At 51.7% G+C, this 25,505-nt stretch overlaps 1 protein-coding gene across 2 annotated transcripts in view; it reads right to left on the minus strand.

Annotated features, from left to right (window-relative positions):
- The window catches only part of GALNT16 (polypeptide N-acetylgalactosaminyltransferase 16), a 93,873-nt gene that overhangs the window by 12,438 nt on the left and 55,930 nt on the right, over nucleotides 1–25,505 (minus strand). For both annotated transcript variants that reach the window (XM_010335205.3, XM_010335206.3), the window contains 10 exons: nucleotides 19,394–19,551; nucleotides 15,549–15,647; nucleotides 14,930–14,997; nucleotides 14,303–14,368; nucleotides 11,621–11,742; nucleotides 8,335–8,422; nucleotides 6,748–6,832; nucleotides 6,331–6,434; nucleotides 1,537–1,663; nucleotides 678–770 (listed from right to left, as the gene is read on the minus strand). In XM_010335205.3, the coding sequence (XP_010333507.1) occupies nucleotides 678–770; nucleotides 1,537–1,663; nucleotides 6,331–6,434; nucleotides 6,748–6,832; nucleotides 8,335–8,422; nucleotides 11,621–11,742; nucleotides 14,303–14,368; nucleotides 14,930–14,997; nucleotides 15,549–15,647; nucleotides 19,394–19,551 (1,010 nt within the window). The remainder of the gene's footprint in view (nucleotides 1–677; nucleotides 771–1,536; nucleotides 1,664–6,330; nucleotides 6,435–6,747; nucleotides 6,833–8,334; nucleotides 8,423–11,620; nucleotides 11,743–14,302; nucleotides 14,369–14,929; nucleotides 14,998–15,548; nucleotides 15,648–19,393; nucleotides 19,552–25,505) is intronic.

Raw genomic sequence — 25,505 nt, forward strand, 5'->3', positions numbered from 1 at the left:
TAGATTTTGGTATCCATGGGAGTCCTAGAACCAGTCCCCTGCGGATGCAGAGGGGCAGCTGTCCCTGTGTAGGTACATGCGTGCACACACACACACACTCACACCCACAACTGAGAGGAGAGTTTCAGAAGACAATACTAACCCTTCACTGCAATCGACTCTTAGTTTCTATTCTGCTCTATACTAATCTAATCTATAGTGTTCTACTTCTCTCTCTCTTTTTAAATGCTGGTCACGACCCACTAAATTGATTGCACAACCCATCTGCATTTTGCAAATGCTTAACTAGACTGTAGTCATAACAGTCCGTGACAGGAAAATAGGCTAACAGATCTCAATTTTGAATAGGACGTGGAGGCAGAACCCCAAATGCTTTCTGCAGACAGCCCCTTCCTAAGCACTCCCACAGATGCCCGTTTGCCTGCGGGCAGCTATGGACAGACAACTCTTTTTCATAAACGAGCCTTCTCTCCCCGTGAGATTTCATGCTCCTCAAAGCTTAAGGTCTTGTCTCGGCATTTCATTCCCTCCCGGGGCCCAAGGAAGCCCATTAGAGTGGGAGCTCAGTGGCTGAGGAGGTTGTGAGCAGTTCACCGGCATACACACCACTTCGTATTTTGCTGGGGTTGCGCTAATGTGGGTAGAGGGAGTCAGACAGTGGAGCTGGAGGGGCCCACCTGCCAAAGGCCTTCCCAATGGCTGAGGGTCGGGCCTCATAGTAGTATTGCTTATATTCATCCATCCACACTTCTGCAGTGCGCTTGGTATTTCTAAAAGGAGAGGAAAGGCAAAATAAGGTCACCAGGGAAGCAACAGGGTTAGCGGTCAGGGTCAAGATTAATTGATCCATGAATACAGAGTGATGAGAATCTCAGGAGCAAGGCGATACTTGGATGGTATCGATTAGCACAACCCTTTTGGAAGACAGTCTGTCAATACCCATCGACCCTGTAGGTATGCAGCTAGATTTGGGCAGCTGCTGCTCTAAACCTGCGCAAATAAGCGTGAGCTCAACAAGGTGAAGAACCGTCCACATGTAGAGAGGGTGCTCCTGACAAGTCTCCCATCCTCCCCTGCCAAGCTCCTCAGGACAGCAGACCATTGAGGTCTTCCAGGACATTACCCACTCTCCCTTGAGTGGGTACACCTGTAGCTGTAGACTAGTACCTGTAGACCAGTACACCCTGTAGCTGGGGATAGGGATGGACAGATGGTTGATCAAGTCCAGGATGGGACACTGGCATCCATGACCAGCACTCAGGGCTCAGTGAGAGGAGAGCATGGCTTAGTTGGGGGTTTGGCCAATTTTCCGAGACTCTCATGGACAAAGGAAGTCAAGACAAGAGAGACCTGGTGACAACTCCCACAACTTCATCCCTCCACCCCTGAAGGTACCTGGAATCCCAGGATGTTACCAGAGGGGGCAAATGGAGAAACTGAGGCCCAAGAAGTGAGGTGGCTTCCCAGTCACATAGCCATAACTGGCAGGGCTGGGGGCTTGGGACTTGGTGACCTGCTCCTTCCTTGGTGACCTACCTGATGTAGGTGAGGGCGTTACCCTCAGGGAAGTTGTAGGGGTGCCGTTTCCTGAAGACATGGCCCACCCGGCTGCAGGGGACAATCTCCAAACTGCCACCGCACATCCACACCCTGAAGGAGAGCTCTGTGGGAGATGGCAGCCATCAGGAGGAGGAAGGGGCTCCTTGGCAAGGGAGGGTGTGAAGGGGTTGGCTTCCCTTCCCCCTGGGGTCTCACTGGAGGTACGTGCTGGGGTCGGGGCTCCTGGGCCTGTTCAAATGGAGTGCCCGCACTCCTTGCACACGTTCCTGCTGCCCACTCTACGTGTGTACCTGCATACATGCAGGTGCACAGGCACACACACACACATATACACATGCTCCCTGTGGCCCAGTCCGGGAAGAGCAGTGGAAAAAGCCTGAAGGAACACCAAGAACCTAAGAAGGAGGGAAACAACCAAATAGCATCATTTTCAGGCTCTGTCTAAAAAGCCCCGGCCAGACATGAGCTAAAGACAAACACATCTGCTCACCAGCCAGCTCTGGGCGCCCGCACAGTCGGAAAACCAGCCGCCAACCAAACCACAGGCTGCTCCAGCTGGCACCCCTTGGACTGGCCCCAGCCTCCCTCTTCGCCCAGTTGGCCTCCTTGTACAGGCTTTCACTGGCCCTCTTGAGCCACGCTTCATTTTGATCGTGGTGGTGGAGCCGAACCAGCTTTTGTGGATGACTGTGGTCCCCAGTGGTGTCAGGAGAGCCGTGGCCATCCTGCTGCCCAGAAGGGGACCTCAAAAGTTACCACTCTGAGCTCCATCCACCAGTTGCCATTTACGGTAAGGACCCACCTTGGCAGCTGGCTGAATCTCACATAATCTCTTTTCATTTCCTGCTTTCCTTCATATTAGCCCCATCGTCTCTTCCCTCTCCTCAGGTGGCTCTAAGGACACTCATGGTCTCCAGCCAGGCCTGGGGACCCTCACCTGTAGCTGGCCAGGACCCTCCCAGTGACTAGCAAAGGGGAGAGTAGAGAAAGCAGGACTAGCGCCCCCCTCTGGCCTCCCACCTGTGTGCACCAAGCAATGTCCAGATGTGGTTCAGGGCCAGGACTGGACACTTGGCATACCTGGACCCATACGTAAGGTTGTCTGTATCAGTGGGCGTCCCTAGGTCTGCCTATAAACTGCCAGGCATCCACCCCTTCTCTTGCTCAGAGATCTGTGTTGGGCTCAGCAACTAAGGTTTAGAACTGGGGCAGTCCTGGGGGACAGAAGATCCACAATCTGGTTTTATTTCTGCCATCCTAACTTCATTATGCTAGCTGTCACCTCATCCCACCCAGCCTGTATGGTCTGTAGTATTATTAACTAATGTGATTATTATCAACAATGGCAATAACAATAGCAGTAACCATCCATTTACTGAGTACTTACTACACGCCATGCTCTTTCTATTCAATATCTAATTCTCATTTCAACCATGTGAAGTCAGGATTATTACCCTTATTTTTTTAATGAGGACTTTGAAGCTCAAAGATGTTAAATAACCTCTCCAAGGTCACCCAAATATTCAGTTGCAGAAATGCAACGTCAGGTTCACACAGCAAGCTGCACTGTCAGATTCGTTAGTTCACTCGGCAAATGTTCATTATATGTCAGACATTGCTCTAGATTCCCTTGTGCTCTAGCAGGGAAGCGGGGAGACAGGAGCTCCGTAACATAAGGAGCAAAAAAGAAAAAAAAATACAAGTAAACAAGAAAATGCATAAAAATGGAGCATATCAGATGGTAGTTACGGCTGTGGGAAAAGATGAACCAGGCTGGGAGCTGAAGAGGCCAGTGGATGGTGGTGGGTGAGGACTATGGCTGTGTTTTAAATTAGGCTGATGAGTGGAGTTGTCATTGCAAAAGGGACATTTGAGCCAAGACCCAAAACAGGCAAGGGAGCGAGTCCTGTGGCTAGCAGGAGAAGAGCATTTCCGGCAGAGGAGCCAGCAAGGGCAGGTCCCTAGAGGTAAGAGCGCGGTTGGCAGGAGGCTGTACTGGCCAGGCGTGGTGGCTCATACCTGTAAGCCCAGTACGTTGGGAGGCTGAGGCAGGCAGATCACTTGAGAGGTCAGTAGTTCAAGACCAGCCTGCCCAACATGGTGGAAACCCCATCTCTACAAAAAAATTAGCCTGGCATGGTGGTGGGCGCCTGTAATCCTAGCTCCTTAGGAGGCTGAGGCAGGAGAATCACCTGAATCTGGGAGGCGGAGGTTGTGATGAGCTGAAATCACACCACTGCACTCCAGCCTAAGCCACAAAAGCGAGACTGTCTCAAAAAATAGATGTCTACGAAAACAACATGCAGCTGTCATGGAAAGGCAGACAGCTTAGGGCCTCAAAGCCAGTAAGGAGCTTGGGTGTTCCTCTGAGTGACATTAGAACCCTCGCAAGGTTTTAAGCAGAGAAGCAGCAAAATCCATGTTTTCAACAGCTCCCCAACGTGAATACTGAAGTTTGCACATCGGCCAGCCCCTCTCAAGGTAGCCTCTGGGCTCCTGAGTTTGGAATTCTTTGGGAACCAAAGAATACCTCTCGGTTTAGGCATCTCCCTTCCTCCCTCCCTTCGATAAAGGAATAAAAGGAAAGGCTCCAACCCGGCCAGCAGCAGGAGGCTCACAGCTCAAAACTGGCCCCAGCAGCTGAATCTCTGAGCACTGCAGCTAGCCTACACATTTCTTTGAATTTCCTATAAGAAACAAAACCCTTGCCAGAACCATTCTGTGGTTCACCTTTCAAGTTCTCCAACCATGGAGCCCTTGCCTCAGGCAGAGTTTGAAGTGAGCTATTTGATCATTCACTTGTTTCTCTGTCTCTAGCCTCAAGAAAAAAAAAAAAAAAAAAAAAAAAAAGAAGAAGAAAAAAGGCTCTGGATGCAGAGCAAGGAGACTGTGGGTTTCCCAGCTTTCTAAGTCTTCACAGGAAATTGGCTTTGCCAGAGCCCTTCAGGCTGAGACAGGACACAAAGCAGTTCACTTGGACCCAAAACACATGAAAGGGGTCAGAATGGAGCGGTCACTGAACCCCAGTTCCCAGAATTTACTCCTCCAAACCTTGCCTGGAAACAGCTTCCAAAAGCGAGTTGCAAAGCGGCAGGGAATCCCACGCCCGTTCCCACTCCAGGGGGTTTTGAGTCGGGATCAGGCCTGCTGCAAGTCCCTCCCCCACCACCATTTGCCTTACGAGGGAGAAAGAGTTAAAGGATCCCTGCTCCTAACATCTCAGAGACATAGACTATGGCTTTGCCAACATCCCGGGATACCTAAGTAGCTCCAGTAAAGGAGCTGCAATATGCCTGTTAGACGTGAAGTTTCTGGACTGAAATCGGGAGGGCAGCATCCACCTCAGTCTTTCTACCTGTGAAATGGGTGAGATACCACCAGCCCTAGTTATTGCATAGAACACCTAGTCAAGGAAGAAAAAGGAAACAGTGGGAGAAGGCTCTGTGAAGGCCTGGGTCCACCCGGAGGGCAAGAACAGGCCTTTGTATTTTGTAAGCCACCAGGTGCCTGCCCCTGCTCCGGAAAATCACCAGAATGGAGACCACCGTCCAGGACTCCACACTGCTCTGTCTGTGAGCGCCCCAGGGGCTGCTCCACTGGGCTTCCTTCCTCAGGCAGACAGGGAGGCACCAGCAGGAGACGGTGGGGTGGGGTAGAGTGAGGGTGGGTGTTGGGCCCTGACACTTTCGGCCTGCTGCCATGGGCTGGCTGCGTGTGCCCCAAGACCACAGCCCCATCATGGGGTGCTCCCTCACCCTGTCTTTCAGGCCTTGGGGTGGTTGTAGCTCCCAGCAGTCACAGCCCTGTCCAGGACTACACCGTCCCTGCGATTCCCTCTATCCTGCCCACACCATGTACACAAGCCCTTTAATAAACCCTCCCATCGGGTGTGCCTTCCGTATTCTGCACGACCCTAACTGATGCTCACCCTTTCTCTAACCTCCATCTCACGTTCAACCCTGTTTTGCAAATGAAGACACTGAGGTTCAAAGAGTTGACTGGCTTGCCGAAGTCCAGAATTTGGGCTCCGATCCCATTTGGTGACCCTTCCCTGGTACTCTTTGGCACCAACACCGTGAGCTGAGAAGCGAGTGTGTGAGGGTCCAGCCCCCTCCAGCTCCCTACTGGAACACTTAGCCCCTACCTCCGTCTCCTTCGCTGCTGCTTCAGGGCGGAGAGGGGCAGCTCCCTGTGCCGAGTCTAGAGGGTCCATGCCTAATGACAGAGGCCACCAGTACAGCAGCCTGCCTTTAGCTCATCACCTCGTTTAGTACTCATGAGGAAAGAGGCTTTGACTTGCCCAGAGCCAATGACTTGCCCGGAGCCAAAGAGCTTGAAGGTAGGAGGGCCAAGGTTTGCACCCAGGCCATCTGAGCCCATTACCGTCCTCACCACCACCTTCTACCGCACACCTTCAGCCTCGCTGATAGGGAAGCAGCCACATGTGTAAGCTGTGGTCTGTGATACAGTTGTGTGTTCTTCCACACCCATGTCCAGCCGTGTGACCACAGGTCCCCCTGAACTCCGAAACCTCTTTGTTCACTAGCTGTATGGCTCTGGACAGATTGCCTAACTTCTCTGTGCTTTGGGTCTTTAAATCAGTAAAATGGAGATCATGGTACTTACCTCAGAGGGTCCTCGAGAGAATTAAATGACCTCACGTGTGTAAAGTCTGTAGAGCAGGTCCTCACGCATAGAAAGAGCTCAGTCAGGGTTCACTACGATGATTACTGCTGCTGTTATTTTTACTGTCACTATTTCCCAACTCACCAAAATTCTCTCCCCCCCAGATGTCCATCTGGGCATCATATTTTCCCAAGTGGTTAAACCAGGACTTGTCAATCACGAAGATTCCTCCAGCTATGACAGGCGTCCTGGGAGCAAGGAGAGGGAAGAAGCAACACATGAGCTGGAGATGTGAGGAGGCCCCAGGACTCAAGACCGCCTGCCTCTAGATCCCAACCTGCAATCACTGGGCAGGATGCTAGACAGCTCCCTGGCCCCCCACATCTCTTCCCGTGGCCTCTGTCCTCCTTGTCCCTCCAGACAGGGTTCAAGGGCGCAGAACAGCGTCAACACAGTCAGTGCACCTCAGGAGCCCCAGCCACTGATACAGCCTCCCAAGAGCCTCCCAGGCCCCTGACCCAGGGAAGGAAGGGATCCCCCAGAGCCCACAGCTGCCCTGACCTTATGGGCCTGGTGGGGTCTGTCCGGGTCATCTTCTGCTCAAGAGGGATCTGCTCCCACTTGAAATGCAGGCTCCAGTCAAACCCTGAGGGACAGAGCAAGGTGAGGACAGAGCTCAGGGCAGAGCGGCGGGCTGCTGAGCCCTTTCACTCTGCCACGCCTCAGATTCTCCCTTGATCAGAGCGCTGGGCTCTTCATGCAGACCCTCCTTCACCGGAATGAGCAAGCCCCTCCTCTCAGGAAGTGTACCATCTACTGGGTAAGACAGACACTACAAAGATAAATAAATCGATGGAGAATATGTCAGCTAGGGGTCAAAGTACTAAAAAAAAAAAAAAAAAAAAAATGGGAGGAGTGCCCATACTGTTAATATTTTAGTTAGAATAGTCAGGAAAGGCTCTCTGGTGACTTTGGGGTGGAGACCTGAATGAAGGCCGGATCCATGCAGATATCTGGGGAAAGGGAATTCCAGGCAGGGGCAGCGCCCGTGCCAAAGCCCTGAGGGCCTGGCTTCCTTCAGAATCCCACCCACCCTCAAGATCTAACTAATGGCTGGGTCCATATAGTGGGAGTCCAGATCCCACACATGAAATGCGTGCCCACCAGTTCCCAGCAACAGATTCTCTAGAGCAGCACAGTTCCGTAGTCCTCTCTGTAACGATGGAACGTTCTGTATCTGCATTGTCGAATATGGTAGGCACTAACTTCATGTGGCTACTGAGCCCTTGAGATGCGGCTAGTACAGTTAAGGAACAACCTTTTAAGTTTTTTTTAAGTTGAATTAATTTAAGTTTAAGTAGCCAAAGGTGGCTATTGTCTACCATACTAAACAGCCCGGCCCAGTCCAAAAGAAATATCATACAAGCCGCAAATGTAAACCAAATACGTAATTCAAAATGTTCTAGTAATCACATCAGAAAAAGAACATATGAAATTAATTTGAATGAAATATTTTTAATGTAATATATCAACAATATCATCATTTCAACATGCAATCAATATAAAAGAGTACTAATGAGGTATTTTACATTCTTCCACACTAAGTCTGGGAAACCTGGTGGGTTTTCTATGCCTACAGCACATCCCAATTCCAACGAGTCGCTTTTCAAGACTAGTCGCATTTCAAGAGCTCAGTATCCAAATGTAGCCGATAGTCTCCATACACAGCACAGGTCTTGACCATCTCTGGGGTGCACATGTTAGGAAGTCATGCAAGGCTGAGGGCTCCCCACTCCCCAACCTCAGGAAAGCTGTCACATCATGGCCTCCTGCCAGGACTTGTGGCCGTGATCCCTAGGGTGGCAGCATTTGGGAAGAATGTGCCGATGTTTGGAGGGAGGGAAAGGTGAGAGACTCATCTGGCTCTGCTACTGGTTGCGCCAGAAGCCTGCAACCGCCAGCTCTGATCCTTTGTCCCCAGTCCCAGGGCTGTACCCAATCCTCTTCATTTTCTCTTTGGAGGTGGTGGAAGGGGGGTCATGAGACTCTCTGGCACAGCTGGAAAGAGCAGCAAGCGAGGGCTTTTGCTTGCCTGGCCTCACCTCCCTCCTTTCATGTCTAGAGCCCTCCCCTGGGGGCAGAACTCACCTCCACGAAGGTCAGCAGACGCTGCAAGGTAGGCAAAATTATCCAGACTGATGACATCAATGATGGGACTCACCACGCGGGTATGGTCCTGGGAGAGAGATACAAGATGGTGTGAGGCCTCGGATTCCCCGCAGAAAAAGGCCCAGCTGCCTGCTCTGGGGAGAAGGCCTCCCTGAGACATGGGGCACTCAGTACTTCCTGTAGGGTGTGCCCAGGACCACCCTTCAACACTTGCAGGCTCCTGGCAGCTGTCCTGTATCACCACACCTTGGCTCCTGGATGTCCCTGCTTGGCTCCCATGTGCCTCTTCCTCACACATAATTTTGAACCCTGCTAGAATGTCACTTCCTCCGTGAAGCCTTCCCTGACTGCTGCAGGCTAAAGGATTTTTTTCCCTCTTTTAAGCTGCTTCCACCATGACAGCCTAGACAATTCCTGGGACAGTGACTCATTGTGCTGCCTGAGGTGGATCTTCTATTTCTGGTCTGAACTGTTGTTTTACTAATATCATTTACCTTTGCATAATAGTTGTTTGAGTCTTCCCAATGGGACCACTAGCGGTTGGAGGGCAGGTTGCACTCTGGTCCCCACATGATCTGCGTGCTGTCCCTCTCATACCACATCCTCTACAAGGTGAGTCCTGCCACTCCCAGAATCGTCTCCCAGAACACAAATCCAAATCCAAAACTCTGGTGAATAATGTTGATTTTGCTGGCCTCTTTTTCTGGGTAGTAGATTACATCATATGCCACATGCAAAACTTTAGCACCCTCATGAGCCTTCTCTGCTTTCGCCCTCCATGGGGGACACAGAACAGAGCCTCTTCTTTCTTCCCTTTCTCCACTCCGTTTTCACCCCCCAGATCCTCCTGTCTGGAACTTGGAATCCAGCTCTGCCCACTCAGTTCCCACCTTCTATCAGGATAACGGAAGCCTGGGCTGGAGCTGATCAGTGGAGACCCTTGATGGTTTCAGTGCTCCGGGGAGGGCCTCGCCTCAGCCTTTTTATGGACTTTTTTGTGCTGAGATATAAAATTGTGAAGTACACAATTTGATGGTTTTAATATATTTACAAGATTGTACAAGCATCACCACTATCTTGTTCCAGAGCATTCTCACCACCCCAACAAGAAACCCAATCTACTTTCTATTTCTATAGATTTGCTTATTCTGGACATTTCATATGAATGGAGTCATATAGCCTGTGGCTTTTCGTGATTGGCCTTCACTTCACGTAGATTTTCAAAGTTCATCCATGTTGAATGTTGAAGCATGTATCAGTTCTTCATTTTTTTAAATGACTGGATCATTCTGTTGTATGGATAGATCACATTTTATTTACCCATTCATCAGTTGATAGGCATTTGGATGCTTTTCAACCTTTCGATTATTCTGAATAATGCTGCTCCGAAGTTATTGTGTGAACATATGTTCTCACTTCTCTCGGGTACACACCTAGCAGTTCCACTGCTGGGTCATATGGTAAGTAACTTATGTCCAACTAGAACTGCCAGATTGCCTCCAAAGTGGCTGCCCCGTTTTACATTCCTGCCGGCCATCTATGAAGGCTCCTGATATGGTTTTGGGTATTTATCCCATCCAGATCTCACATTGAAATGTAATCCCCAAAGTTGGGGATGGGGGCCTAGCTGGGAATGTTTGGGTCATGGGGGTGGATCGCTTGTAGCTTAGTGTTGTGTTCATGATAGTGAGTGACTTCTCATGAGATCTGGTTAGTTTTGAAGTATGTAGTACCTCCGCCCAACTCTCTCTTGCTGTCACTCTTGCCATGGGAGGTACCTACTCCTCCTTCACCTTCTGCCATGATTAAAGCTCCCTGAGGCCTCCTCAGAAGGCAAGCAGATGCCGGTGCCATGCTCGTACAACGTGAGCCAATTAAACCTCTTGTTTTATAAGTTATCCAGTCTCCGGTATTTCTTTATAGCAGGAATGGCCTGATACAGCTCCTGTCTCTCCATGTCCTTGCCAGCACTTGCTACTGTTCATCTTTTTAATTCTAGCCATCCTGGTAGGCATGAAGTGGCATCTCATTATGGTTTTGAGTGCATTTCCCTAATGACTAATGATGTTGAGCATCTTTTCCTAGGCTTATTGGCCATTTCTATACCTTCCTTGAAAAAATGTCTACTCAAATTCTTCACCAGTTATTTTTTGAGATGGAGTCTCGCTCAGTCGCCCAGGCTGGAGTGCAATGGTGTGATCTCAGCTCACTGCAACCTCCTCCTCCCAGGATCAAGTGATTCTCCTGCCTCAACCTCCCAAGTAGCTGGGACCACAGGCACCCGCCATCATGCCTGGCTACTTTTCATATTTATGTAGAGATGGGGTTTCACCATGTTGGCCAGGCTGGTCTCCAACTCCCGACCTCAGGTGATCCACCTGCCTCGGCCTCCCAAAGTGCTAGGATTATAGGTGTGAGCTGCCGCTCCCGGCCCCTTTGCCAAATTTTTTTTTTTTGGTGGGGAACGGAGTCTCACTTTGTTGCCAGGCTGGCGTGCAGTGGCGTGCTCTCGGCTCACTGCAACCTCTACCTCCTGGGTTCAAGCAATTCTCCTGCCTCAGCTTCCCTAGTAGTTGGGACTGCAGGCACGCACAACCATGCCCAGCTAATTTTTGTATTTTTAGTAGAGACGAGGTTTCACCATACCTGCTGATCTTGAACTCCTGACTAAGCTGATCTTGAACTCCTGACCTTTTGATTCACCCGCCTCAGCCTCCCAAAGTGCTAGGATTACAGGCGTGAGCCACCACACCCGGCCTACCCCTTTGCCAATTTTTAAATTGGGTTATTTGTCTTTTTGTGGTTGGGTTGTAATCTCCTTATCCTTTTCTGCCATCTGTCCAAATCCTCCCCGTTCTGTTGAACTGTAGGCACGTGGCAGGAGCCCTCCTACCCTCTCCTCTCTTTGAGAACAGCATCTCTCCTCCCTCCTGCAAGGGCTTCGCAGCCTGACAGAAGCTCTCCCAGGACAGGACCCTAACCCTCCCAAGAGAAAAACAACACTCATTTGTAGTAGGAGCTTCGTGGCTGACCCAGGCTTCCATCCAGTTTCATTCTCAGAACAACCCAGTTGTAAAACAATTATTACAATTTCCCCATTTTCAGATGAGAAAACTCAATAAGGAGAAGTCACCTACAGGGAAGCAGACTATTTGGGCTTCCTACGATGCCTGCCAGCTTCAATGACTGTCCCATAGATCTCAGTGCTGGGAACATAGTGGCTGAGTCTCCAAGCACCCCTAGCTCCCCAGAGACAGTGGCTCACCTCCTTCACCCGCTGCAGCATGGGCTGAAGCCACTCCGTGTTCACTTCGCAGTGGCTGTCCAGAAAGGTGAGGACAGTAGCTGCAGCCACGTCCGCCCCACGCACTCGGGACCGGATCAGCCCTGCAAGGGGAGTAGACAGGGTGTGGCACTGGGACTGGGCCAAGTGGCTTCCCACCTGTCCCCCAAAGTCCCAGGGTTCCCCTCAGCTCCAGGGACTGAGGTTTCCAGAGCTGTTGTGATTAGACTTGATTTTGCACTTCTGCTTGCTTCCTGCCTCCCTCCCTTCTTCTTCTTATCCGTCCGTCAGCCATCGTCACTCCAGGGTTACACCCCAAATGCCCTCTATGTGCCAGTCACTGTCTGGGCTCTAGGGACACACTGATGAATAGTCACAGTTTACAGCGTGGAAAGTGCAATCAAGTACAGTTTGATCCTAAAGGAGAACCAGAAAACAAAGATTTTTCCCGTGGGAACCTCTGAGGGGTCCCCTCCAGCCGTGCCCTGGAGCCTCCATCCTACACGTACTCCATATGTGTAGCATGGAGATTATCTTTGAGACTAAGACAGGCTTCGTTTTGTATGGCGGCCCCTTCCTTTCCCTTCAACCTGTTATTTAACCGCTCCGAGCCTCAGTTTTCTTATCTATAAGATTCAGAGAAATAATAATCCCTGACTGTCAGGATCAAACAAGACAATGGGGGAGGAGAGCTTGGTGCCTGGGAGACCCACACTCGTCAGATTCTGTTCTTCTATGCCTGTTCCCCGATGGCCTCACCAGCCTTATTTTGGGCAGCTCTCTGCTTTGGGCTGGGACCTGCCTGGTCAAGAGGGAGGAGGCTCAGCTTCTCCTTCCCCTGCCAGAGTGGCCATGTGTGCCCTGTGAGCTGTGGGAGGGAAGAGCCTCACTCATAGAGTTCTTAGCACAAGCAGCCCCTTGGAGACATTTCCTTCTCCACGCCTCTGCTCCACACTCTGCCTCTAGCTGTCTACCAGCCCGCCAGCCAGCCAGAAGCCTGTCAGTCTCCACTCCAGAGTGTCTACAAAGCATCTAGTCATAAATTTACATTTACTCTTGGCAAATCCAGCATATCCCCAGACCTGACGGTACCTACAACCCAGTGGCTTGGGAAACATTTGACTTTGGTCACTTACATTCGGTTTGAAGGTCTCCCTCACTGATATCCTGGTGGCCCCTTGGCCTGACTGGTCTTTCTTTTCCTTATTCATTCCCTTCCTCCCTTCCTTCCCTCCCCTTCTTCCTTCCCTCCCTCCCTCCCTTCCTCCTACCTTTCTCCCTTCTCCCTTCCTGCCTTCCTTTCTTCCTTCATTCCATCCTTCCTTCCTTCCCTCTCTCCCTCTTCTCTTTCGGACTGAGTGTTGCTCTGTCACTCAGGCTGGAGCACGGTGGTGAAATGACTCACTGCAACTTCCACGTCCCAGGTTCACGTATTCAAGTGATTCTCCTGCCTCAACCTCCCAAATAGTTGGGATCACAGGCATGCACCACCATGCCCAGCTAATTTTCGTATTTTTAGTAGAGACGAGGTTTCAACATGTTGGCCAGCCTGGTCTTGAGCTCCTGACCTCAAGTGATCTGCCCGCCTCAGCCTCCCAAAGTGCTGGGGTTATCTTAAATATGTCTCTCACATCCTGCTCTCACGCTAAAAGCTTCAGTGGCTCCCTGTTATCTCTGCCTTATGAAGTCAATGCTTTCTTCTGGCTTCCAAGGGCTGTCATCTCAAACCACTATACCCATTCTATTCCCCCTGCTGACCAGGCCTGGGGTCTCCCAGGAAGGGAGTCTGAGTAGAGGGTGGTCAGGAGGCTGACCTTTGGAGTGGGCCCCACAGGTTGGAACCGTGGCTGCTCTATTCATCACCCTGGGCAAATCGCTGAAGCTCCTTAAACCCCAGTTTCTTTATCTGTACAACGGGCACAGTGGGATGAGTGTAAGGATTGAATGGAGCAAAGTGGATGCCCGCAGGGGAGAAGCCCTCCATTGCACAAGCCCATGCTCCTCACTGGCGCCTTTGCTTGTGGAGTGCGCAAGCCAGCATGCCCTCCCTTGCTCCCCTTTGCCTGTCTCACGATGCCCCCACACCCCGCTGGGGCCCATTCCTCCATGGAAGCCTTCCCTGCTCACCCCAGCTCTCCAATCTCCATGCTATTCATACACAACCACAACAGCATGTGGCTGCAGTGGATTCTGACCCCCCGGCCATGTAGCAGGCCCTCGGAGGGCAGGGACCGCCCTTTGTGCTTCTTTCGTGTCCCCTAGAGTGCCATGCACAAAGCTGTGCTATAGTTGCTACTCCAAAACACATCTGGATTGACAGTGAGGTCACCTCTGCTTTATGCTTCTGGATGTTCTCAAAGCCTTTCCACACAGCCTGTCTCACGCAATCCTTACAATCACCTTGCAAGGCAGAAAGGGGCTGTCTTATCCCATTTCTCAGGAGAGGCAGCTAAGGGAGTCAGAGATGGAGCAACTTGCCTACAGTTGTGCCTGGATGGGGCTGATCTGGGAAGGAGGAAGGTCTTCCGCAGGGCCTGGTCCCAGCCATCAGGAATGCAGCCGGCCATGCTAGCTTGGTGAGCCACGGCACCAAGAGAGAGTGGGGAGGTGCAGAGCATGACACCAAGACGGGCCCTCCGTGGGACCCAGGCTGCAAGGACTCACCTTCCCGCCGGTCATTTCGCAGGCACTTGACCTTGGGGATCCTGGTCAGGAGCAGACAGTCTTCCGCTGGGGATGTAGAGAGGAAGGCAAGCTCATTTAGACACGGGCGTCAGACCACAAGCGGTTGGCTGCCATGAAAATTGCCCTATACTAAGCCCAGTAAAGGGCTGGGGATGGGCATGGGGAAGGGATATGGTCACCATTGTTGGCTAAAGGGCTGCCCTCCCCACTCTCAGACCAGACTGAAGAGTGCCTGTGCCTGTGGCAGTACTCCACTCCACCCCAGGGCGCATCAGAGAGCACGCTTGGGGGTGGCTCCCAGCCCAGCTATCATCTGCATTTGGCAGTGGTGATAATGAAGGATGCTGTTGATTTTCTTTACTTTTTCTTAAAGATCATCTCACTAATGTCCCATCCAAAGCAACACCCACCCTTCTTTCCCCTCCTTTGACACCAGGGAACAGGACCCGGGAAGGGTCCTAGGAAAGACAGGATCCCCACGGGGGGCACAGAAGTCAGTCTGTGATGGCCAGGACAACCTCAAAGGTGCCTGCCTTAGCTTTCTGGAGAAAGGGGGACGAGGGTAGAATGGAAGGCTGCGTTCATGATCTGAAGGTGACTACTCACGATCTGAACTGAAGTCATCCACTAAAATGATCTCCTGGATCAAGCTGGCAGGAGTTCGGTTCAGGACACTACAGTAGCCGTGGAAAAAGAAAAGGAGTCTGAATTTAGGAACCACCTCCCATGTTTACTGCTCCCTGGGCCGTGGGACTCCCCCGCCACCCAGCTCCAGGGGGCACTCATGCTGGGCACTCCTACCTGAATCCCATTCTTGTCTAAGTTCATTGAGGAAATGGGGAGATGGGAGTTTAACTTGACCACAAGCCCAGGCTTCACAGGAAGAATCCACCTCCAATCCAGCTCTCTCCGACTCACTGACAGGCCCCGCTGGGCTTCCATCACCCTCCTGAGGCCTCCGGTGTAGCCCTGCCTCCCTCAGCTCCTGAAGCCTGCATTTCTGCCCTTGTCCTGGACGCCTAACCTGGTCTTTGACTGTCGCATTCCTCTGACAGTTGGACCTATGGGGTCTTTCTGGCCCTCGCTCACCAGTGTCAGCTTCTCAGAAGGACAGGGCTCAGCCTTCCGGCACCTGCTGGGCTTCATGCTGTCTGGCCACAGCACCCGATCCCAGTGTCCTCCCCTGCCAACACCACTGAGGTGAGCATCCTGCGGCTGGACTTACCTCTTCACCGTGCGCAGCAGGGTGGAGCGAGCCTCATTGTGGAAGGTGATGATGACGCTGGTGGCCGGCAGGTCCAAGGAGTAAGACATAGACGGGCAGCTGAGAAAGGAGGTCAGAGGCCAGCCGTGAGGGCATCCTCAGGGCAGGTCAAGGTTTTTCTTTTTCCAGTCTATTGCGCTGGAGAATAATTCTGTGAGGCAGAGAAGGCACACCCAAAGCCAGGCCAGAGGCCCCCACCCCCACCCCCATGCTGTATCCCACACTGGCCCAGAACCCAAATGCCACCCATCCTGGGGTCCTGGGAGGGAAGCAGCAGGCTGGGGGACCTTCCAAGGCCCGAGGGCTCTTTACCAGAGATCCAGAGCCCCCAGAGCCCCCATATCCACTGGCATGTTGAGTAGGGCTCCCTATTATGTGCAGGTACTGCACCAGGGCCCAGGTACAGCCCTGACCACACAGGCAGAACTCTGTCCTATGGTGCGGGGGATACGCAAGAGGGAAAACCACCTCTTTGTTTGTCCTGACACCCTGGAGCTTCTTCCTTCTCTCCTCCGAGCTTAGGACATTTGTAGCATCTGCAGAGGAATTGCCCCTACCCTGGCTGCCAGGGAATTCCTCCCCCTCAATGCCCAGCACTGACAGCCTTGCTGCAGACAACAGGCTGGGAGCAGTCTCGCTCCTCCCGGCGTCCTGGGTCCCCTGGAGGAAACAAGCCTCTGATAAGACACTAAAGGCTTATCCTGCCACCCTCAGCCATCCACAGACACCACATTTTTTGGCCTACTGGCTCCCCCTCCTCTAGAAAGGGAGCGAAAGCAAGCCATTCCTGCCACATTCATCCCTGCTGTTCCTGCGCATGCATTTATTTGGGATCCTGGGGCACTGGAAGGCGGCCTCCGTTGCTGGTTTTCATAGTAATCTTATTACAATTGCTCTCTGACTATTCCAGCAGTGACTATTTTTTCATTATGTCAGTCATTCCACTGACAGCAGCTTACAACCCGAATTCCCAGGCCTGTTTCCTGCCCTGCAGAGCAGACTGGGTCAGACAGGCAGGAGTCCCACTAGCCTGGGACCCCCTGGGGGAAATCTTGAGAGGCTGTGTAATAATTCTCGTTGAGAGGAGGTGTGGGGTAGCGGTGACGGAAAGAAATTTGCCTTCTGCTCCTTGAGAAATCATGTTGTTCAAGGGAATACAAATCAGGGGAGTGGGGCAGGAGTGAGCTTGGAGGCTGAGGTGGGGTGTGCTGGGAGCAGCAGATACCCGCTAAATGTGCAGCCTCCCAGTGCTGACTTCCAGGGCCCCAGTCCTCTGCCCTTGCCTCCCAACCATGTGGTGCCCAGGAAGGAGGGAATCGAGGCAGTGACGTCTCCCTGAAGTGGGCAAACCCACCCATAGCCCATCTGAAGAATGAACTTGAACTCCCCACTGCCCCCCTAACCCTCTCCACCATGCGTGCCTCTGAGATTGATATTACTGAGGATGGGGTTTATCTGGCTCCCAGGGGCCGGGAGTTCCTACAGGGGTTTGTCCCAAGCCTGCGTTTTGAGTTTGGGGTTGGTGGGGTTTTCTCTGTGATCCTCCTAGGGATGTCTTATGTGGTTTATGTCCCTTTGGTCCCCTTGAAGGGTCTCCCTAAATTGAGGGCTGGACCAGAAATGAGCCTGACAATTTGGAGTTAGCGGACGTTACAGCCTGTGGGGCTGCAGGGAAGAGCAGCTCACACGCACGCACTGGCCCCCACCATGGTGGGAGGCCTGCCCACCAAAGCCAGCACGTCCTTTGCTCCCCTAGACACACACACACACACACACACACACACACACACACACACACACCGTGGGCCACCTCAGCTTTCTTTTTTTTTTTTTTTCCTTTTTTGAAACAGTCACACTCTGTCACTCAGGCTGAAGTGCAGTGGCGCAATCTTGGCTCACTGCAACCTCTGCCTCCTGAGTTCAAGAGATTCTCCTGCCCCAGCTCCAGAGTAGCTGAGATTACAGGCGCCCACCTCAACACCCAGCTAATTTTTATATTTTTAGAGATGGGATTTCACCATGTTGGTCAGGCTGGTCTTGAACTCCTGACCTCAAATGATCCACCCTCCTCAGCCTCCCAGAGTGCTGGGATTACAGGTGTGAGCCACTATGCCTGGCCTACCGCAGCCTTCTGAGTGGGCCCTGCAATAGCATGTGGCACCTCATCAACCCACCATTACCTTAGATTTAGAGTCTCATTTAAAAATGTACATAGCCTCGCGGCAATTCCCCCTTTAAGTTTCTCAGTGAGCACCTGAGAATGTTCAGAGTCGGGTGGGCTGGGAGGGTGGTGAACAGAGATTATCCAGGCGGAGCCCTCGGTTCACGGATCTGGGCCTGCAGATCCTCCAGGCCCTGGGACTAGGTCAGCCATGGCTAGGGCTGCCTGCAAAAGGTCTTCAGGTGGAGCTATGTGGATGTAACCTTCTGCAGCGCAGGCAGACAGGAGGCGACACCGCCGAGGACTGAGTGAGAAAGAACTTCTGAGGCCCAGAAATGCCCAGCAGACCTGGTGGGGGCCTTGCCACGTAGCAGGCGGACTGCCTCACTTGGCTGCATGAGTGGTTTCTGGAGGCTGACCGTGCTGGCATTACCGAACAGCGAGGCCGAGGTCTGGGGCTGCCCCAGCCCTGTGTTCATCTCACCTTGCACAGGCCACCAAGCACCCTGGACTTCAGCCACGCGTCTGTGAGTAGCAAAGAAGGTCCCCTTGCACCCTCGTCTCACCTCCACCGTTTGTGCTGTGGAGTAGCTGCTTCAGAAGTAAAAGCAACCTTGATCCAAGTCATTGTTGCTACTCTCCAGCCAGGACCGGACCCGACGGAGGCCCAGGCTGGCTCTGAGAACACAGCTGCAGGCTCCACTGTGGGTCAGCTCCAACAGTGTCCTGGCCATTCTGTGAGATGTCTGCACAGAGCACAGACGAGGGGCCCGACCTAGCCGGGGTTGGCAAGGAGCCTTCCCTGGAGGAGAACACGCTGAGCCAAGTCTGGAAGGCTGGGTGGGGGAGGTGCGTTTGGGCAGAGGAAACAGCCCCTGTGAAAGCAAGGAAGGAAGGAGGGAGGAGTCCAGGACTGCAGGACCGTCGAGTGCTGGGGGAAAGGCAGGTGAGGTGCGGCAAGGGGAGCCTGGTGCTTCAGCATCAGGAAGTCAGACTGTTCCTGCAGGTGACGGCAGGAAGAGGAAAGACTGGAGATGGTGACTTTTATGCTCTAGACAGAACATGAGGGCCTAGACCCCAAGCAGGGCTAATGACCTGCTTAAGGCCGGTCACTCACAGTGAGCTGGGATGAGAGTGGAGGCTTCTCCCACCTCACCTCACTGCAAGAACCAAGAACAAGACTGGGAAGCATTTCTGGGAGCTGCTGAGCAGGTGGGGCTGTGGAGCAGGAGGAAAGGGAGGAAAAGGATGTCAGTGGGGTGGGGCACAGCACCCCACTGTTTGCAGTGGGCAGGGCTGTGCCCCTCTCCCCTTTAGGCACCACCAGTAAGGCCCCAAGAGCGCCTGGCTCACCACCCCCGACGGTCCTCCTTTGACCCCCTCCCAGGTCACTCTTGCTGGGACGCCAGACTGACCTGCCTTGGGGCCTCCTGGGCCTCAGCTGAGTGGTTTCCTTGGCCTTGGCAGGCCCTCAGTAGGTCAGGTGAAAAATCAATGGAGGGTGAGGGGTTTTGAATGACTAAATCACCGGACGCAGTCTAAGGAAATCATCCTCATTTCTTAGATACACGTAAAAGAAGACGAACTAAACAATGTTGGCCTTTTCTCAACCTTTCTTCCTCCGCCGACGTGATGGAGGCCATACCTGTAATGGCGGGTGTCCCGGATGGGCCGGTCCGGGCTCAGCTTGTCACTCTCTAGCTGGTTAAAGGCATGCTGCCTGTAGGGGTCCTCTCCGGCCTTCAGCTGCTTGGCCGACAAGTAGGCCTTCTCATCAAAGCCTTTCGAGGGAGTTCCTGTCACCTGAGACAAAGGTCAGCATCAGAGAGGACCACAGGCAGGAGGACCCCACCACGTGGTGAGCGCTCAGCACACACCAGGCAGGAGCCAGCTGCACGGCCTCATTTGGGCCTTATGCCAACTACCCAGTCTGTGAGAAGGACACCATTATCTTCCCCATTATACAGATGAGAAAACTGAGGCTCGAGAGGCTTTTTTTTTTTTTTTTGGACACAGGGGCTCTCGTTCTGTCACCCAGGCTGGAGTGCAGTGGCACCATCTTGGCTCACTGCAACCTCCTCCTCTTGAGTTCAAGCGAGTCTCCTGTCTCAGCCTCCTGAGTAGCTGGGATTACAGGCATGCACCCCCATGCCTGGCTAATTTTCATAGTTTGGTAGAGATGGGGTTTTGCCGTGTTGGCTAGGCTGGCCTTAAACTCCTGACCTCAAGTGATCCACCCACCTCAGCCTCCCAAAGTGACTTACTAGTTCTGACCTTGGATGCTTTTTTAAAAGCTTTTTAAAAGCTGGATTTAAACTGTTCATTCCAACCCCAAAGCCCGCACTGACCAATGCTTTTTTCGGGATATGGGGAGGGTAGTGCTGGAGTGCACCAGACCTCTAAGGCAAGCCGTCCTGAGGGAACTACTAACCAGAGCAGGACTGCCAAGCCTCTGCAGATTGACAGTCTCCGAGGGAGAAACCCAGACCTAGCCCTGGGCTAGGCATTATAAGAGGCACCCCATCAGTAAAACACCAGAGCTTGGACAAGCTGCTGCAGAAAGAACCACGTGTAAGGACCGCAAACCCTCGCAGGCTGATGCCAGAGCTGCCAGAACTCAAGTGCATAGACAGTGATGCATCTTCTCTGGGACTTTTGCTTGCTCCTGAAATGGCTCCTGTAAGATCCACTGGTCCCCAGGCACTAAGTGCTGGGCAGTGATGGATGGCAGATGTCATCACCCGTCCCCTTCCTTCATGGCCACACCCTCCCCTGTACTCCCAGAGTCTCCAACAACAGACACTGGGGAAGGACACATCTAAAATGAACAGATGGATGCATGCATCCTGACATCTCATTACTTGAACTCAGCTGCTGGCTGGATATTCTCCAGAGTGCCATGAAATATCATCAGCTGTGGGTACATCCCAACTCCAACTTTCCACCCAACCATCAGCCCTGAGCTGAAGCTGTGGTCGCAGAAGAAACAGAAAGGAGGGTGAGAATTGACCACTCACAAAACTCTTGCATGAGGATGGATGCTAGTACAGCCTAGTCCTAGAGGGATGGTCCTGGCTGGACCTGTGGGGAGTGGACCGCTGTGTGAAATGACACTGGAACTGTCCACCAGCAGCTCGGGGCCTCCATGTTCCCCTAAGAGCCTAGCCCCCAACCTCACTGGACAGGCATGCCCAGGGTCCAGGGAGCTCTTATCTCTGGAACTGCTGCCACTCTGTAGCGATGCTACCTTCTCTGGCTGCCTCCTGTTCTAGGAGCCAGTTGTTGGTTCCCTGAGGGCAGAACAGTGAGGGAGATGTCTTTGTGTCCATTGTGCCCACCCTGTGCCAGACACAGATGCTCATGATGGTAACATGGCTGTGGCTGCTGTGCTGGAACACTGAGGTGGTCCCATGGCAGAGACGGAACAGATGTGGTAGAGCCCCCAGTGAACTCAAAATCCATTTCATGAAAGACGGAAGGATGGAAGGAGGGAAAGAGGGAGAAAATCAATGTTCTGGCTTGAGCCCTGGATTTCTACAAGGATCCAAGCCGTCCAACTCTTAAAGTGAGAGTGAAAGGGAGAGAGTGATCCTTTGTGTCCTTCCCACCTGGGAAAGTGATGGATGCCCTCTTAGCTCCGGGTCAGGGAAATGAAACACAGCCTCCAGTTGATGGCAGAGGAGCTAATATTGAAGCAAAACTGCAGACGAATGATTTGCTGAAGCTCCCAAAGGGAGAGTGTGCATTTCATTATCCTCCAGGTCAGCTACGGGAAATAGCTATGTTTGTTTCTTTAGGACTTATAGCCACTTTGTGGGCTCAGCAAACCTCTGAGTCCTCATCTCACACTCATTCATTGCCCAGTGAACACTGACTGACAGTCACTCATCTACCAGGCACTGGGGCACCCTTCTGGATCACCTGAACATGCATTCATTTATGAACACTCGCATTCACTCATCCATTCATTCATTCAACCAAGTTCCACCAAGCGCCTCCTATGTGCCAGGAAGCAGAAGTAAGGTTTCTGAGACTGTTCCCCTGCCCCACCCTGCTGCCTTCCCCACCTCATTCAAGGCTTCCTCAGGGCCATGGAGAATGTTGCAGAAGAATGTCTGCTCAGGTTCAGGCTCTCTAGAGAAGTTCCTCCCAAGGCCTTGAAATTGAGTTAGATATCCTCAAAGATGCTACTGGGAAAAGTCTGCTGTTCCCTTCCGCAAAGACATAGTCCCTGGGTGGTCCAACCCCCATCTGGGTGGTATCAGGGTTTGGGGTCTGACTCTTCACCTCTGGGACAACTTGTGAGACAGGTGCCATGGAAACAGCAGGTGCACTCTTCCCAGAGGTCTTAGCTCTCCTTTCAGGATGACCCTGCTGACCCTTGGGGTTGGAGCTGAAACATCAGTTGGCCCTGAGCCAGCCAAGTGGAGGGGATACGGAGGAAGGGTAGGTGTGGCTCCTGGCAATTCCCTGAGCTCTTCAGGGCTTCCACCTCCTCTCTCCTCAGCTCTTTCTGGCCTCGCCCCAGTCACCACCCACAGCTGTTCTACTTCTGATACCTAACCCCAGTTCCTATGCCCAGACCATAATCATTTCGTCCAAGCTCCTGAACTCCTCCTTTTGCCTTTAGTCCCATTCTTTGATCTTGAGACTTCAGGTCTTTGAATGTCCCGTGGGTGCCTCTAACTTGGCATTTCAAAACAAATTCCCCACTTACCCCAAAGCTGCTGCTTCTCCTGCTTCTCTGTTGCAGAGATGGGCAGTTCACCCAAGTCATGAATTCACAAAATTGCCCTTGATGCCCTCCCATGCTCCACAGGCTGATTCAATGTCTGCCCTGTATATTCATAGACAGAGTACTTAATACCCCTGGCATTAACTAAACAAATATTGATGGAAAACCTTCTATGTACATACACTGGGTAAGAGGCAGGGAATGAGGAAATATACAAAAGGCAACATGGGACCCCTAGAACAGGAATCTAAGCATCTGGTCCCTTACATGCCCCATCTCATGCCAGGCGTGGCCACGGAAGATCAGGAAGAAGAAACCTCCAACCCAAGCTCAGAGCAGGGGCAGCCAGAGAACTGACCACAGAACCTCGCCCCAACCCCGACTCCCTCTGGAGCGGGAGTCTGCAGATGTCGTGTGACCAGTGGATGCTGTTTCCCTCCTCCCCTCTTCTAAAGGGACACTGTGCTGCTGCTGTCCTGCATTCCATGCACGTTGCTCACTAAGTGTATCGGCAAGGGAGTAAATGCATCATTTGGCATTTGGCTGCAGGACCATGAGGAGCTATATCTGGACCAGCTCAAGAGACTAGAGATCCTGGGCTTGGAGCCACTGGATGGGACTGGCTTGGCTGCCCTCTCTGGAGGGGGTGGTGAGAGTATTTTGGGCTGTTGATGGAATTCTTATGTCAGGCAGGGGCACATGTTACATGACACTGACATTTGTGCTTTACTGCTCTTTCTTTTCCACTAGATGGTGAGCTCTTCCTCATGGGGTTCCCCCCTCCTGGCACATCATAGGTACTCAACAAGTGGTTGGTGAATCAAGGAACAGATGAGTACATGAATGAATACCTACATATTGTCCCTGCTCTCAAATGGCCTATAATCAATTGGTGAGAAAACAACAGCAAACAAATGGGACCCTCTGACACATCACGTGACCTTCAGTGCCTCCCTCTCTCTCACAGACTACAAGCCCCAAGCTCACAATGGCCTGAGGTGCTCTCTGGGCAGGTGTCACCTTGCTGAACTTGCTTCCCCTGTTGCCCCTTACACACTCTGCTCCAGCCACACTGGCGTCCCTTCTGTTCCTTCAGCCTGCCAGGCACCCTTCCCCATAGGCTTCTTTCTGTGGAAGGCTGTTCTGTGTGGCTCTCTCCTTCATCTCCTGCAGGGCCCTCCGCAAAGCTCACCTCCTCTGTGAACCTTCCCCAACCATCATCTGTAATTTTGTGACCCCAACCCAACCCTTGCATTCCCTGTCCTCCTGTACTGTTTTACTTCTTCTATGGCACTCATCACAATCTGACAGTCCATGTGTATTTTATTTATTTTATGTTTTTGGCTACTTCTCCAAACAAGATTATAAGCTTCACCAGGGCAGGGGTTTTCTGTTTTGTCCAATGCTGAATAGCAAAGCCCAGAGCAGAACCTTGGTGATTGTAGGCAATCAAAAACAATAGCTATTGAATACATGTTTGATCTCAAGCCTCCCCTTCCCCTCCCTCCTTTCTCCACCATCCCTGCACCCTTGGCCAAATACAACATTGGAGACTGAGGTGGACCAAGCTGGTGTAGAGTAGTTTTTGCCTGTCTTAGAGATCTTCTTCCCCACTCATAGGCTCCTGGCAGGACTGTCATTCACTGTCTCCTGTCCCACCAATACCCTAAGCACCACCACAAGGGTGAGCAGAAGACCCTGGCTAGGCCAATCTCATTAATGCACCTCTAGACACAGTGACTGGTTCAGGAAAGGTCATTTGGTTTGATCTGGGCCAATCGGAATCTTCCCTGAGACTTTTCTATGCAATGAACTTTTTTTACTGCCAAGCGTGCAAAATGAGAATATTCTTGTCCATCAGATGGAGAAATCTCGTCTGAAAAATGAACCAATAAGAAACAATCAGAGCTAAGAGATGGAAAATATCCACCTACCTACCTACATACATACATATTTTTTGAAAACTAATTTGAGTTGGGTGGTATTCTTCTCCAGTGACCAAAACTTCAGAGATATCAGTCCTTCAGTTCTTTCAATAAATAGAAAATCATTCTCCACAAGTAAAAAACAAAATCAAACCCAAAACCCAACAAGTGAGTCACCAACAACAATGACAGTCATTGGTGGCAATGCTCCATTCCAAAATATCAGGCCCATCTTTGGCATTTGGCCAGTGGCTTAAGTCCAGAGTTGGGTGGGGCATTCCCAGCCTTCCCCAGCAGGCAGGGCTGTGTTCAGGCTTTGAGACTGAGGGTTCCATCTGGACCATGGCTCCAGAAGCCCTTACGTTGCCATGGTGAGGAATGAAGGTTGGAGAGATGGTGAGTGACAGGCTGACGAGCCTCCCACATCCTTCCAGCCTCCTGCTGAGAGTTCTTGGCTGATGTTTAGACAGTTGCCTCCCTCCCCAGTCTTTGTACTTTTAGGGAGTGCCAAATCCAGCACTTCCGTGTCCAGTAGGTCAATCACATCTGAAAATGATTTAAGTTGAAATAATGACTTTGTTCCATAAAATGGGAAGAATTACTGTCTCACCTTGGACAGCTTTATTTTCAGTCTATCATTTCGATTAGACCTTGAAACTTGCCTGACTTGTTTCAGTTTGTTTTTCCAGCTAGACTTGCTTAGTGCTTCCTGCTAAATTTAGGAAACAAACAGCAAAGGAGACGGTTAAAATAAGAAAGGAAAATATTTTCCATATCATTTTCATCAAAAACAGTTCAACCCAAATCCCCAAGCCTTGTAAACTTTCTTTTAAAACATATACACACCCTTACATTTTAGATTTAAACAGCTCCACCTCCTCTTAAATAATTGTTGCCCAATTTTCTTTTACTGCCAGTAAAACAGGTACCTGCTGGGTTTGCCTTTCACTAAATTTCGGTGAAACTGCAAGTAAAAAGGCTCTGGCCCTACTTTATGGATGGCCCCTGACTTTCTTCCTGAGTCCGCTATAAACCAAAAACACCTGGTGAATAAAATGTGATTTTCAACCACTTCCCACTCCCCTGGGTGTAAAATC

This window comes from Saimiri boliviensis, chromosome 2, assembly GCF_048565385.1.
Source record: "Saimiri boliviensis isolate mSaiBol1 chromosome 2, mSaiBol1.pri, whole genome shotgun sequence".
Classification (NCBI taxonomy): domain Eukaryota; kingdom Metazoa; phylum Chordata; class Mammalia; order Primates; family Cebidae; genus Saimiri; species Saimiri boliviensis.